This window comes from Phyllobates terribilis, unplaced genomic scaffold (assembly GCF_046119375.1).
Source record: "Phyllobates terribilis strain yellow unplaced genomic scaffold, ASM4611937v1 Scaffold_5__5_contigs__length_657084704, whole genome shotgun sequence".
Classification (NCBI taxonomy): Eukaryota; Metazoa; Chordata; class Amphibia; order Anura; family Dendrobatidae; genus Phyllobates; species Phyllobates terribilis.
The window spans coordinates 520,543,487-520,557,994 of record NW_027362765.1 but is presented as its reverse complement, the minus strand read 5'-3'; the positions used below and the strand labels follow the sequence as shown (position 1 = coordinate 520,557,994).

The following is a 14,508-nucleotide window of genomic DNA, read 5'->3' as shown; positions in this document are numbered from 1 at the left end:
GCTCCAGATAAAGGAAAACAGTCGTTAAAAGACATTTTTTTCAGACTCAGGAATGGCACCACACAGTGAAAAGAAAAGGTTAAAGGGGTCCTCATAGAAGGGGCTACACAGCATTACATAATGTGCTGCCATATGGTGCTTCATTATGACACTATATTCTCCCCAGAAGCAATCCTAATGATTACGTCTGGAAATGACCTTATAATATACCTAGTATCCATGTATTTACCAAGCTGGAAGGTTTAATGATACCTGTTAGTTGATTATTCTTGTAAACCGATGAAACTTGGCCAACAACAGTAGCAGAAGCTGTGGAGGGGGCTGTGCTTAGTTTGCTTGTCACTACTGTCAGTGAGTCTTAACACAGGAAGTATTGGGGCAGTGAAATCAGGAAGTTTAGTGTATACTGTATTACAGGGTCTGCTCACCCTGAGGAACAGGTGTCAGCACTTGCTCAAGTCTCTACCAACTTCTGCAGCTCTTGGTTCTGCACATTGACGCTGGGATCATACAAGGAGGCGCATTTCATGGGCTGTAAAGAAAATACAGAATGAAGGTTTTAAAGGTTGGGGATATGACAAGGATAATTATTATGTCCCCTTGAGGACCACTAAGCTTAAACTGAAGGATTATATATATTATATATATATCATTTTACGATTTCTAAAATGGCATCCAGAGGTATGTACTGTTTTTCATTTACCACAGATATGACTCTAAAAAAAACCCTTATATTTCCTCCTTACAAAGTTCCTCTTTCTTGATTGAAGTCACACTAAAGTGTATGTTTGTTGCTGAAAGTGGCAATGTAGTAATAAGGTGCTGAGAATATAAAAGAATTTACTTAGAAAGTTTGACATTTTATTGTACTGAGAAATGTTTTAGGATTACAGTATAGTAAAGGGGTTCACTGGAACCAATGTCCATCAATGTTTACTGAGTGCAGGTCCTACTATAAACCAGTCCCAGTCACGTTAATGGTACCAGTCACTGCTGTCCCTATCGATTAGTTGCTGTAAAGCCTTTATAGGGGCCCACTAATAAGAATAATATTTAACCTTTCCACAGGTAAAGGTCTGATTGCTCCCTACTGATCAGTAGAACAAGAACACTGTGTCCACCATTTGAACATAGAAATGGTGACATATGTGCACTAACGCTTCATTCATTGTCTATGGGACTGACGGTGATAACCAAGGGATATATTCATCTATCGCCATCAGTCCCATAGACACTGAAAAGAGCCGCAGTGCTCATGTGTGACCACTGCTTCAATTAAACGCAGGACATGTTGTGACTCTTATTCTTGAGATCAATGAGTATCCCAGTGGTAGAATTCCCAGCGATTGGACTCCCAGCGATTGGACTCCCAGCGATCAGACTCCCAGCGATCAGACTCCCAGCGATCGGATTCCCAGCGATCGGATTCCCGGCGCTCGGACTCCCAGCGATCGGACTCCCAGCGATCGGACTCCCAGCGATCGGATTCCCAGCGATCGGATTCCCGGTGCTCAGACTCCCAGCGATCGGACTCCCAGCGATCGGACTCCCAGCGATCTGACGCCCAGCGATCCCAGACACTTATTACCTATCTCCGATATGCATGATAAATGTCATTAAATGTCAGGTAGTTATCGTATTGCAATTCCTTAGTATTTTATCGGACTACCAAGTCAAAGATGGGGCCACAGTTTTCTTGTACAGTATGTTGTTTGCTTTTTTATGGAAAATCGACATACGGTAAACTCTTGTTAAAAAATACATAATATGTTTCTATTTTGTTCAATACATTTTTGCTGTATTCACTGGCATAAATCTCTTAGGGCAAGTGCAGACGGGCATATTTTCGGTCCGAGTGCAACCTGATAAAAAATTGGATCGCATTCAGACCATTGTTAGTCTAAGGTGCCGTGCACATGTCTGATTTTTTTTCCCCGGACGGAGACTGTCAGAGGAAAAGATCGCTGCATGCCCAAGTTTGATCCAATAATCGGATCACACTCTGCCATGCAAGTCAATGAGTGTGTGGGAAACATGGAACTGTACTCGGATGACACCTGAGTGCAGTCTGATTTCCACGCACTCACAGAATGGAGAAGATGGAGAATTTTTTTTTCCATCTTCTCCTCATCTAAGAGATATGGATCACACTTTGATCATACACGCATCAAACTGTGATCAGAGTTTGAGCAGTGTCATTTGCATAATCGACATAATCATATGAGAGAATCTGTGCCGTCTGCACCCGCCCTTAAAGTGTAATTATTCATTAACCCCTTAGTGACCAAGCCCGATTTTTCAAATCTGACCAGTGTCACTTTATGTGATAATAACTTCTTTGCTTCCACACGTCCCACTAATTTTGGAAGGGTTAAAAGTTTAGCAGCAATTTTTCATTTTTTTTCTTTTTTCAAGGAAATCTTGTTTTTTTCAGGGACCTAAATGGTTTTGAACTGAAATTGAGAAGTGTATAAATTATGGGGGGAAGGATGAGACCATTGTAAAAACAGCGCCCTTCTAAATATTCAAAACTGCTGTCAGGGAGTCTGTGTTAATTCTTGCCAAGCACCTGAAGGGTTAACAAAGTAGAATGAATGGAATTAAAAATGTATTTTTTCCCCCTACCGCAATGTTGCTAACATCCTAACAGGCCACCATAACTGGCAGACCCAAAGGCCTCGGGTTGCCATGGCAACCATAGGGACCACACTATCGTGATCGCAGGCTGCCAATAGGATTTAAGAGGAAACCCCCTCCTTCTGTTAATCATTCAGATTTCTCTATTGAGGAGGTTAATAGTCGTAATTGGTGCTAACACCGATCGAGGCTGATACAGCAAAGTGTCAGGTAAAGTATACAGCCAACACCTGCTGTAGTTTTTGCCAGTCGGGGAGCGCTTTTCTCATATTCCTCAAATCAGTAAAAAGGTGCATTGTTGAGAATTTAAAAAAAAGCAATTAAAGTGTCCTAATAAGTCATCTTTACTAATAAATCATCCTTACTAATGCTGTTTGCCAGGCAGCAGCCAGAATATGATAGTTACACATGTCAGACAGGTTGTCAGTTTTACTGTCACTCTCATGTGTAAGTTGTAGTTGTGTCACCCGCACTACTAGTGAAAACAGCAAACAATATGGAGGTACCGTATATAACTTTTCATTACATAACAAAAAATCATTACTTACATAAAACCAGTATCACTGATTAGTGCCAAAAGGGCAGTCCTAAAAATGTGATTCACTCATAACTGCCCTCTTCATTTACTGAATACTCAATACTATTTCAGTCTGCCAAATTAAATATGAAGAATACAATGAGCCCTGTAATAAGAGTGTACAGAATAAGGCTCGCAGACAACATAGTCATGTGTCACATAGGGATTGTGATCTATAGGGATACAATGACTCTCACAATTTGTTGGAGATCAGGGTTGAGACAGTACTAGACTTTGTGCAGAATTATAAGGCTAGTGACTATTTTAACCATATCATAATTTTTATACATTTTTGACAACTTCAAGCTCTACAACCTTGAATGCGTATTGGATGAAGCAGATCGGGTGATTTGTATTTGAGTAATGAGGGCGGGTGCCGCCTAAGGGTATACAACATCTTTTTTCAGGGTGTGCAGAATTATTTGGTAGATTCTTTTTCTCAGACAAAATGGGCCAAAAAAAAAGATACAACTGACTCTGAAACGTCAAAAATTGTTCCAAGTCTTACAGAGGGTTGCAGCACTCTTGATATTGGGGCACAATCACAGAACCATCAAAGGTTTTGTTGTAAATAGTCAACAGGGTCGCAAAAAAACATGTAAAGAAAAAAAAGACGAACATTAATTGCCAAAGATTTGAGTAGAATCAAATGTGAAGCGACCAGGAGCCCAATTTCCTCCAGTGCTGTCATATTCCAGAACTGCAACCTCCCTGGAGCGCCCAAAAGTACAAGGTGTTCAGTGCTCAGAGACATGGCCGAGGTAAGAGACGCTGAAGCCCAACCACCACAGAATAAGAGACAGAAGTGGATATGTCAAGAAATATCTGAAGACAGATTTTTCAAAGGTTTTATGGACTGATGAGATGAAAGTAATTTTTGAAGAATCAGATGGATGAGCCTGTGGCTGGATCAGGATAGGGCACAAACCCTCATTGTGACTCAAAAACCAGCAAGGTGGAGGTGGGGTACTTCTATGGGCTGGTATTATTAAAGATGTGCCAGTTGGACCTTTTTGGTTTCAAGATGGACTGAAAATCACCTCCCAAATTTACTACCAGTTTTTAGAAGACACTTTCTTCAAGAAGTGGTACAAGAAAAAGTCTGCATCTTTCAGAAATCCATGATTTTTTATGTAGGACAATGGTCCATGGCATCCATTGAAGTCTTCACTGCTTGGCTGCCTTATGTAAAGGCCTTAAAGATGAAAGAATAATGACACAGCCCTCCCTCACATGACCTAAACCCTAATGAGAACTTGTAGACCCTTCTTAAATATTAGATTTACAATGACGTAAAACAGTCCACCCCTCTGAACAGTGTCTGGGAGGTTGTGGTTGCTGCTGTCAAAAAAGTTGATCGTCAACAGACTAAGAAACTGACTCATGGATAGAAGGATTATGACTGTTATTGAAAAGAAGGGTGGCTATATTGGGCAACGGGGATTTTTTTTGAGTTGTTTAACAACAAAATTAATCATCAAAAATACAAATTGCCTAATAATTTTGCAGAGTTTACATGAGACAATCCACATAAAACTTCAGGTTGTCTACTGTTAACAGGAAAATGGCATCTATTAACCTGAATGAGATGGAAAATAAGTAGTTTATACACTTATCCATATACCAAAATAAAACTTAGATATATTTATTTTATTTTACTTGCTTTTATAGAACCATAATACTCCACAGCACTTTACAGACATTATCATCACTGTCTCCATTGAGTCTCACAATCTAAGGTCCCTATCACTATGTCTTTGGAGTGTGGGAGGAAACTGGTGTCACGGGTGTGTCAGAAGTGACAGACAGTCGCCCTGCAGTTGGTTGCAGGAGATCTCTTCATTTGGCATTACAGACACCTTCTTAGAAGCTGTCCCTCTAGGACCCAAAGGCTACCTTCCTCTTGCTAATTAGCACCCTGGCCTGGGTGTATAAATACCTGCTGTTTGCTAGAGGGAGGTGCCGGCGATATTCACATGACCCCTTGTGAAGGCTTGAGCAAGAGCAGTACTTCTTCCTCTCTGGAGCTAAGAGGATGTGTGTTCATCTCTCTGAAGTCGACTAAAGCTAAGCTGTCTTCCGTTGTTTGTTCCCCCTTGTTGTCATTAGTTGTCAGTGGGGATTGAGTAGCGCTCATCCCCTCCCTTCCCTAGCCAAGGCCAAACGCCAGGGAAAGACAGGGCGAGGTTCCTGTGTGGCGATTGGGGCGGAACCAATATAGGGATGTTAGGGGAGACAGGGTGATATAAGGTCAGCCTAGGAGGTCTCCACTACCCCCATTTTCCCAGAATCTGAGCCCCCTTTTCCCCCTTCCCTTCGTGTTGCACTTAGTCTTTCCTACACCTTGCATGACAACTGGAGAACCCGAAGGAAACCCACGCAAACAAGGGGAGAACATACAAACTCTTTACAGATGTTGTCCTTTATATTAATCTTCACTCTACAATATATCACAAGATTTGGTCTCTAATATGTAGTTTACCTTTATTATATTAAGACTTCATCTAACAAGTAAACCCCATATCACAAAGCATACAGTACACTCTTCAGCTGGACACACACACACAAGGCCGCCCAAGAGCTGACTTGTCAAAATCCCTCAGAGACATACAAACTCTGATTGTTCGGGTATATACATGTGTATGCAGAAGAGAGGCATTAATGTTTATGGAAAGATTAGTATTAGGAGTCTGTACTATACAACCACAGATCTGTAATGCCCTGCTTTTCCCATCGGTTAACTTTAAAGTTGTTGTCGGGTGACATAACAAGTTATGTAGATGACGTTTATAAGAGGGCAGGCTCAGTACAATAGCAAAGCCAGCCCCTTCTCCGCTAACTCTAAGGCAGATACTTAAATGGGGACTGGCTTAGCTATCAAAATAAGCCAGTCAGCCAGCCCCTTCATATATGTCACTGCCACAGTGCTACGCCTAATTAACATCATTTGTAGATCTTTTATGAAAATAGACAATATTGCATTCTGTTGGTCTATGACTTGTTACAGAAATTGTCTTTTCAAAAGTGTCAAGCATGAAATACAGGTCTGGATAAACCAGTGAGGGCACCAAGAACAGAGACAATAGGTAAAGACTCCTCTGTGTGAAAGAGGAACTATGAAGATATGTCTGAAATGTACGGTATTCATTACAGTTAAAAAAAAAATTGTAAACATTCCACACATAGTGCACAGCGGACTATGCGAACACTAGCCAGACTGAGGCCATTCTGTTCTCAATGAAGGTTTCAGTAAAATGCAGTATTTTAAGGGTATTTGTTAGCAGAATCTGCTGAGCTGCCTTTTGTTACAAACCATCAGGTTACGATCCCTGCTGCTCCTTATCCAATGCTGCATGGTTCTCCAGCCAGTCCTCATACTTCCGTCACCTCCCCAACCAATGATTGGCTGCAGCGTTCATATGCCATCTCTTCAGATCAGGAAGTACAAAGTCTGGCAGAGGACCTGAGCAATATTGAAAAAGGAGTGGTAAAGTAAGCTTACTTTATTTTTGTTATTTTGGAGCATGATGGCTACTAACACCTTCCCAGCATGCCTCATCTGTACACGGCAGATATTGCGTGCAGACACCGACTCGGGAGTCAAACTCTCCACGTACAGACGGGCGCCGACGTAAAAATTATTTGAGGTTTAAGTCCCCAAAAAGGGACTAAAAAACTGTGCAAAAATAGTTTAAAAATAAACTAAAAAAGGTCAGATTTGAAAAAATAAAACATTAAAAACATGTCACCTTGTGTCCCCAAAGAATTGAATAAAAGGTGATTTAAAGAGTTGTATGTATTTCAAAAGAATGCTATCAAAAACTACAGCTTGCTGCACAAGACTACAAGCCCTAACATGGCTCCATAGACAAAAAAAAGTTATGGGTCTTGGAAAATAATGACAAAGACCATTTTTTAAAAATTATTTTTAAAGTTGGATTTTTTTCAACTATTTCAACCCACTTAGATTTTTTTCTTCTGTTTCTCAGTGAATTCTATGACAAAGTGAATGGTGTCATTCAAAACTACAACTTAACCCGCAAACATGTAGCCCTAATCTATTTTAAGGGAAAAATAATATGGCTATTGGAAAAAGAGGAGAAAAAAAATTAAAAGTGCAAATGTGTTTGCTTCAGAATGGGTTAAAAATCCATTCAGTGGTCAAGTCTATGCAGAAGGCTTCTCACACTTGGATTTCCTAAAGATTCTAAAAAATATATTCTAGTTATTCTAGTACCTACCTTTAGGGCTCGCTCACACGAGCGTATACATTAGATGAGTGCTATCTGATGTATTATCCGATAGCGCTCAGACCAGTTTTATTCAATGGGGCAGTTCAATTCGGTGTGAGAAAAAAATCAGAGCATGCTGCGATTTGCAGCACAAATCAGATGCCACTAACCCATTCAAGTCTATGGGTGCGTGGGAAACATTGGACTGCGCTTGGGTGACATCTGAGTGCAGTTCGATTTCCGCCGACTCACACAATGGAGAAAATGGATAAATTTTGTTCTCCATCTTCTTCTCACCTGTGTTTTACGAGTCTCTCATCTGAGGGGGTCGGTGACACTCTGAGCAAACTCAAATCAGAGTTTAATCCGAGTGTTATTAACATAATCGATCCAATTTTCTCCTGTGAAAGAATCTACGCTCTTGTGACCTTGGCGTTAATGCAGTAAAACTTTTGCAACTTTTAATGCATGATGGTGGAATATATAAAATAAATACTGAAAAGGCTTATCCAGGACTTACATACTGATGACCTATCTGTAGGATATCTGTTCTGGCAGTGGCTGCAATGTACAGAGTAGAACAACACTGCTATGTACATTGTTTTGTGGTCACTGAAGTACTGCAGTTAATTTCCCATACCCTTGAATACTAGATAAACTGCAGTGAATAAATAATGACAGCTATTTTGTGAAAATCCTATGTACCATTCATGAGAATTTTAGTAAAAATGTCATATGCAAATCATGCTGGAAGTGTGCTGTGTAGAGTTGGTGGAAGTTGTTTCGCATGTACCTCTCCCGCGCTAAAAGCCTTCCATGCAAGTGACGGTCAGTCTTTTGATATTTTTAATACACGCCTTCTGACTGAGCACTCCAGCCATCAGCCTATGGCGGTTTTAAATAGAGCTTGATCCTACCTGCCCATATAATTGTAGGCTTTTAGCCTGGGAGAGGTATCATGTTAGGTTAGGGTCCCAACAAAGGGGTACGCCTTGTCACTGGCTGTTGGGCTCACATGAATTGGCCAATTTATGTGCTAAATCTCTTAATTTTTTAACTTATTTTCTTCAGCAGTAATGCAGTTCCAATTTTATATATTCAATGTTTGCATGCTATAGCGTTTCCAAGTGCAGCTTTATTTTGTTAACATGTATTAGCTGTTAGGTTCTCTTTAAATAGAACACAGCCCTGCACAGTGCTCACTGCTCACATAAAGTAGTCAAAGATTAACCTTATAGCTTCCTGACTGAGCATCATCAGCAAACCCAGTGATTAAACAAGGCCGCCACGTGCCACCATGCATTGCTCTAACAAATGCGTGGCACCTCCCAGTGACCGAAGTGGAAACAGAGGACAGGCGGTGTCTTGGGAGTTGCATTCTGTGGGGTGTATCAATGTACTTAGAAGAAGCTGTCCAAATGCATAGCCACTCCCCAATTGCACTTGCAACTGGATTTGCATGTGGCTTCTTCTAGACATGATCAAATTGAACTGCTGCAAATCAATTTTGAGTTGAATTTCATGAAATTCACTAGTCCCAGTGAATTCTAAAAATTTGCAATTTTATTTGTGTAAATCGCCAAAAATGCCCCACGCTATACTATATAATGCAGAAGATAGCATCAGCCAGAGAAGGCTTATATAACCTGGGACGTGACTGGGCAGGCTTCCCCATAATGCCTGTAAGCTATTACATCACATAATATAATACAGCCTATCTGTGATGCTGAGTCACTTTCCATGGACAAGTCGTGAGTCGGGATAGTCAAGGAGTCCAAGGTCAATAGCCAGTGGGGCACGTCATAAACAGAGGAAAGAGACAAAGTTGTAGTCAGGTAACAGTCCGAGGTCAAAATACCAGGAGAATAGTGGATCAGAGCAAAGGGGTTAAACAGATGGATGTCAGAACAAAGTCCAAGGTCAAGCAGCGATACATCAACAAGAAAATACAAGGCAAAGAGTAAACCAACCATACTTAGCTGAAACTACGGCTGACAGCTATCTGGGACTGCCAGCTCAGTTAAATAGCTGAACAATCAAGGGAACCGGGAGCACCAGACGATAGCTCCCAGTCTCAGATTGAATGGCCAACCTGTGAATAAAAACACAGACAGCTCAGCACGCCCCTGCACCAGATTGGACAACTGAGCTGTCAATCACTACACAGACAGCTCAGCACGCCCCTGCACCAGACTGGACAACTGAGCTGTCAATCACTACACAGACAGCTCAGCACGCCCCTGCACCAGACTGGACAACTGAGCTGTCAATCACTACACAGACAGCTCAGCACGCCCCTGCACCAGACTGGTCAACTGAGCTGTCAATCACTACACAGACAGCTCAGCACGCCACTGCACCAGACTGGACAACTGAGCTGTCAATCACTACACAGACAGCTCAGCGTGCCCCAGCACCAGACTGGACAACTGAGCTGTCAGTCACTGCACAGACAGCTCAGCACGCCCCTGCATCAGACTGGACAACTGAGCTGTCAATCACTACACAGACAGCTCAGCACGCCCCTGCACCAGACTGGACAACTGAGCTGTCAATCACTACACAGACAGCTCAGCACGCCCCTGCACCAGACTGGACAACTGAGCTGTCAGTCACTGCACAGACAGCTCAGCACGCTCCTGCACCAGACTGGACAACTGAGTTGTCAATCACTGCCCAGACAGCTCAGCACTCCCCTGCACCAGACTGGACAACTGAGTTGTCAATAACTGCGCAGACAGCTCAGCACGCCCCTGCACCAGACTGGACAACTGAGCTGTCAGTCACTGCACAGGCAGCTCAGCACTAAGGGGTGGAATCGTTATACTATCATTTTCTGTATAAAAGCTAAAGCAGGGAATGCAGTGAAACAGCCAGTTTTGGGTTAATCTGTTTGGTGAGAGGACATCACAACTCGCAGTGGAGCAATAGAAATAGAGAGGAAAAGCCAAAAACCTCTGAATATAATATACAGTTACTATGTGTGATAAAACAGCAATGAAGAACGGTTACCATCCGTTTACCCATAGCCATATATGTGGAGGTCACTTTGACAATACTAAGGCTGTGTTTACGTTAAAGAGCTTGGAAGAGTTTGGATAGAGTCCTAGGAGACCTTGGAGTGTTTTACAAATCTCTTCAGGGTAATTTTTGGAAGAATTTGTCAAGTTCAAATATCGAAAAATTCCATCATCTTTAGCTTCTACGCTAGATTTCTATCAATAGGCACATCAGATCTCTACAGAAAAGTTCTACGTTTTATTGTGGGACATGCACCTATACAGCAATACAACAAATAGTATATGTAAAGACTTGATTACAGATTACCTTTAATTTATTTACATAAGGATAGTGAAATTCCTGATGACTAAGGAAACATTTACAGTTTATTTTACATAGAAACAAACATAATAAAGCGTGGCAGCTTGATATCCAGGTACCTGTAACCACTACAGTAACTGTAAAATGCTGTACTCTCCAGCATCAGAGTCCTGAGTTCAAATCCATGAGAAGTGTCGGTGTGCAGTAAGATTTTTTTCTTGAAGAGCACACAGACCCATTAAATTATGTCCTATTCTGAACCACAAGATTGGATCTGAATAGGACCTTCTCCGAGTCTCACAGATCTCACATTCGGATCCGTGATTTTCATGGATGTGTGAATAGATCCATGAAACTCTGAGTCCTTGTGCTGTCCGATAGAAAAAAATCAGGTAGCACTCGGACATTTCACCATGATGTATGAATGTAGCCTCATAGGGATTGACTATCCTCGTCAGTACTATTGATAAAGAATGATGCAGTGGTGCAAATGCATGAACACTGCTCTAGTGAGATTGGGTTATGGGATCCTTGATCTTGTGATAACTGGAGATCCAGTAATGGAGAACCAATTAATCATACATGTATTCTTTAGATTACTCTAAGGCCACGGCCCCACTATCAGTATTTGGTCAGTATTCGGTCAGTACTTTTTCTTAGGAGTGGGAGACAAAACCAGGAGAAGGTGATAAATGCAGAATTGGTGACTTGTTTCTATTAGACCTTTTCTCTGATTGTTCCTCACCTGATTTTGTCTCCCACTCCTGAGAAAAAATACTGACCGAATACTGACCAAATACTGATAATTGGGCTGTGGCCTAAGGAGAATAAACAATGGCAAACTAAATAAATTGAAATGGTCAAGAAGACTCCTTAGAGCTTGTTCACACGTACCATTTTTGATGCATTTTTTCCCCCACACGTTGTGTGGAAAAAAAGAAGCGTTTTACAGTAACTGCAAAATGAATGAGGTTTCAAAAATATCATTTACATAGTGTCGTTTTTTTTTTCTTACATTTTTTTCTTTTATTGGTGGTGCGTTTTTTAAAAAAACACAGCATGTCAATTTTTTTCAGCGATTTTACTGTATTTTCCCCATTGAGATCAAAATGGCTAAGCACAAAAAATACATCCAAAAAATAAAAAAAGGGTGTGATTTTCATTGCGGTTCTCTGGTCATAACCTGCATTTTTCATGCAGAAATAAAGGGGTCAATTATTAGCCTATTAAGAATGCTGTCTTGATATAAACCTACCCATTATTGTGTTTACTTTAGCTTTACGTAATTCCCCTTTTGATTTAAGTATTGTGACTTGCAGGTAAATATTATATTACAGCCAAGAATACAATGCTTTCTTTCTTGTTGTGCCATGAATGAATAGACATTAGACAATGACCTCTTCTCATCAATTCCTGACATAGGGATAGTCATAGCTATTTCTGAAAACAGTGAGGAATCGGATTTTTTTTTTCCCAATGATGAGATTTGGGGCTGTCTATCCTTTGTAATTGCTGGCCTTTAGCACCAAGGTAACTTAAAACTGAGCCTGTCACTCTAAGGCTGTGTGCCCACGTAGCGTTTTTCAAGCGTTTTTGATGCGGAATTTCCGCAGCGTAAACGCTTGAAAAACGCATGTATATCCGCACCCCATGGTCCCCAATGTGATTCCGCAAGTTCTATGCACATGCTGCGGATTTTTCCGCAGCGTTTATGCCGCGTTCAAAAATCCGCAGCATGTCATTTAATTTTGCGTTTCCGCAAGCGGAATTGCCTTTGTCCAATGCATAAAAAACGCAAGGCAATTCCGCATGTGGAAAACGCGTGATAAACGCGCGAAAAATGCGCGATAAACGCGTGCGGAATTCCGCATGCGTTTTTCCGGGAGAGGACTTGCATTTATGCAGCAGAAATTTTCTGCTTCATAAATGCAACGTGGGCACATAGCCTAAGGGCTCCCGGGCTAAGGGCTTGTGCTATCTGATTTTTAATCGGACATCACACTGACACCTTATTTAATACTGCTGTCCAGGCAGAAATCTAGTAGAGCAATAAGGTAAAGTGTAAGATCTCTTTCATGTCAAGGAGGACCTATGTGGAGCAGGAGCCGGGAATCAGGAAATGCGGCGAGCAGGGTGTGAGCACCTGCAACAGATGTCCTTGGCAAAGACCGCTCCCGATCGAAACGTTTTTGACTCCTTGCCGGACCAAAATTAATTTACACTGCAACAAGACCCACAGTCTCATTTTCTTTTGTGCTGCTGAGATTCCAGTCTCATTAATATACAGGGTGTCCCTAAAGTTTGGACACAGGAATTCTCATTAACTATAAATTTTAATTAATTTAGTTATTTATAATAGAATTTTGCAAAGCACATCAACCTTTGCATCGCAAGTGACGGAAATCATATTACATAGTTACATAGGTTGAATAAAGACCTAGGTCCATCAAGTTCAACCTTTCTCCCCCAATTGTACATTTTGTCACTAATTTAACTATAAACCACAATGTTATGTGTACTGAGGAAATTATCCAGCCCTTTTTTGAAAGCTGTTATAGTGTCGACCATTACTACCTCTTGTGGTCGGCATTCCACAGTCTGATTGTAAAGAACCGTTTCCTGTTTAGGTACCATTGTCGTCTTTCTTCCACCAGTAATGAGTGCCCCCTGGTCCTTAGTATGGTCTTTGGAAGGAATAAGTCTTGTGCCAGTACTTTGTACTGACCACACATATATTTATACGTGAGTACATAATAGGCCAATGTCATACTCAAAATTTGGTGAGAGAGACACCAAATGGTTCCGAAAATCCCCCGGATAGCACCAACTCCTGTGAGTCATTTATAAACTAGGAGGAAATGGAGTTAAATAGGTATACAAACACATCTTTATTAGTTTTAGAGAAATACAAAATTTACAAAAAACATTTGTTAAATAGATAGCAGGACAATATAATGAACAGGTGTCAATCTAGGCATACCGCAACCCCACCTATTAGTATATGTAAAAAGCAAAGTGAAAGCGGGTTTTTGTTAAGTTTTTGATGCTGGATATTTTCGTTGCGCCAAAAACTCAGCATCTTAGAGTTCATGCAAAGTGTTTGGGATTTATAGAAATCTCATGCCCACTGGGCATGCAAAAACTACGGTGCATGTTTCATATCGGCAACTTGATAGTGGTGGCAGTACCCCGATGTGCGTTTCCTGAGGTGTGTGACACCCTTTGAGAAAGCAGTCACACACCTCGCGAAGCGCACGTCAGGGTACTGCCACCCCCATCATTGTCAACTGCTACTGGCCACCCTTATTTGGTAAGGATAGAGTCCTCCTTTTCATGTCTTTCTTGCTTACCGTCTACTCTGACTGGGTAACAATACGTTGGGATCGCGGGATTTCCTCTCTCTTTTAATACAACCTAAAATTTTGTTTGCTTTTGCAGCTGCTGCTTGACATTGAGTACTGCTGCTCAGCTTACTTGTAACCAGAATACCTAAGGCCTTCTCCTGTTCTGTGGTCCTGAGTATACAGCCATTTAATGTATATGCTGTAGGATTACTCTGTCCTAGGTGCATTGCTCATGTACCTCATCTGCCAAGTGTTTAATATTGAAGAAGTTATTTAATTTTCCAATTGAATAAAATGTTAATAAATTTCATTTCTTGAAAATATGTATTTTTGCTCATGTGTCCAGACTTTAGGGACACCCTGTAGTTGTATGAAAATGGATGGCACTCAGATAGCA

General features: G+C 41.2%; 1 protein-coding gene across 3 annotated transcripts in view; it reads left to right on the top strand.

The window, feature by feature from the left end:
- The first annotated feature begins 337 nt into the window (after window positions 1-337).
- PIK3AP1 (phosphoinositide-3-kinase adaptor protein 1) overlaps window positions 338-14,508 on the top strand; it is a 153,385-nt gene continuing 139,214 nt past the window's right edge. For all 3 annotated transcript variants that reach the window (XM_073685714.1, XM_073685715.1, XM_073685713.1), the window contains exon 1: window positions 338-681. In XM_073685714.1, coding sequence (XP_073541815.1) covers window positions 669-681 — 13 coding nt within the window. In that variant the 5' untranslated portion in view covers window positions 338-668. The remainder of the gene's footprint in view (window positions 682-14,508) is intronic.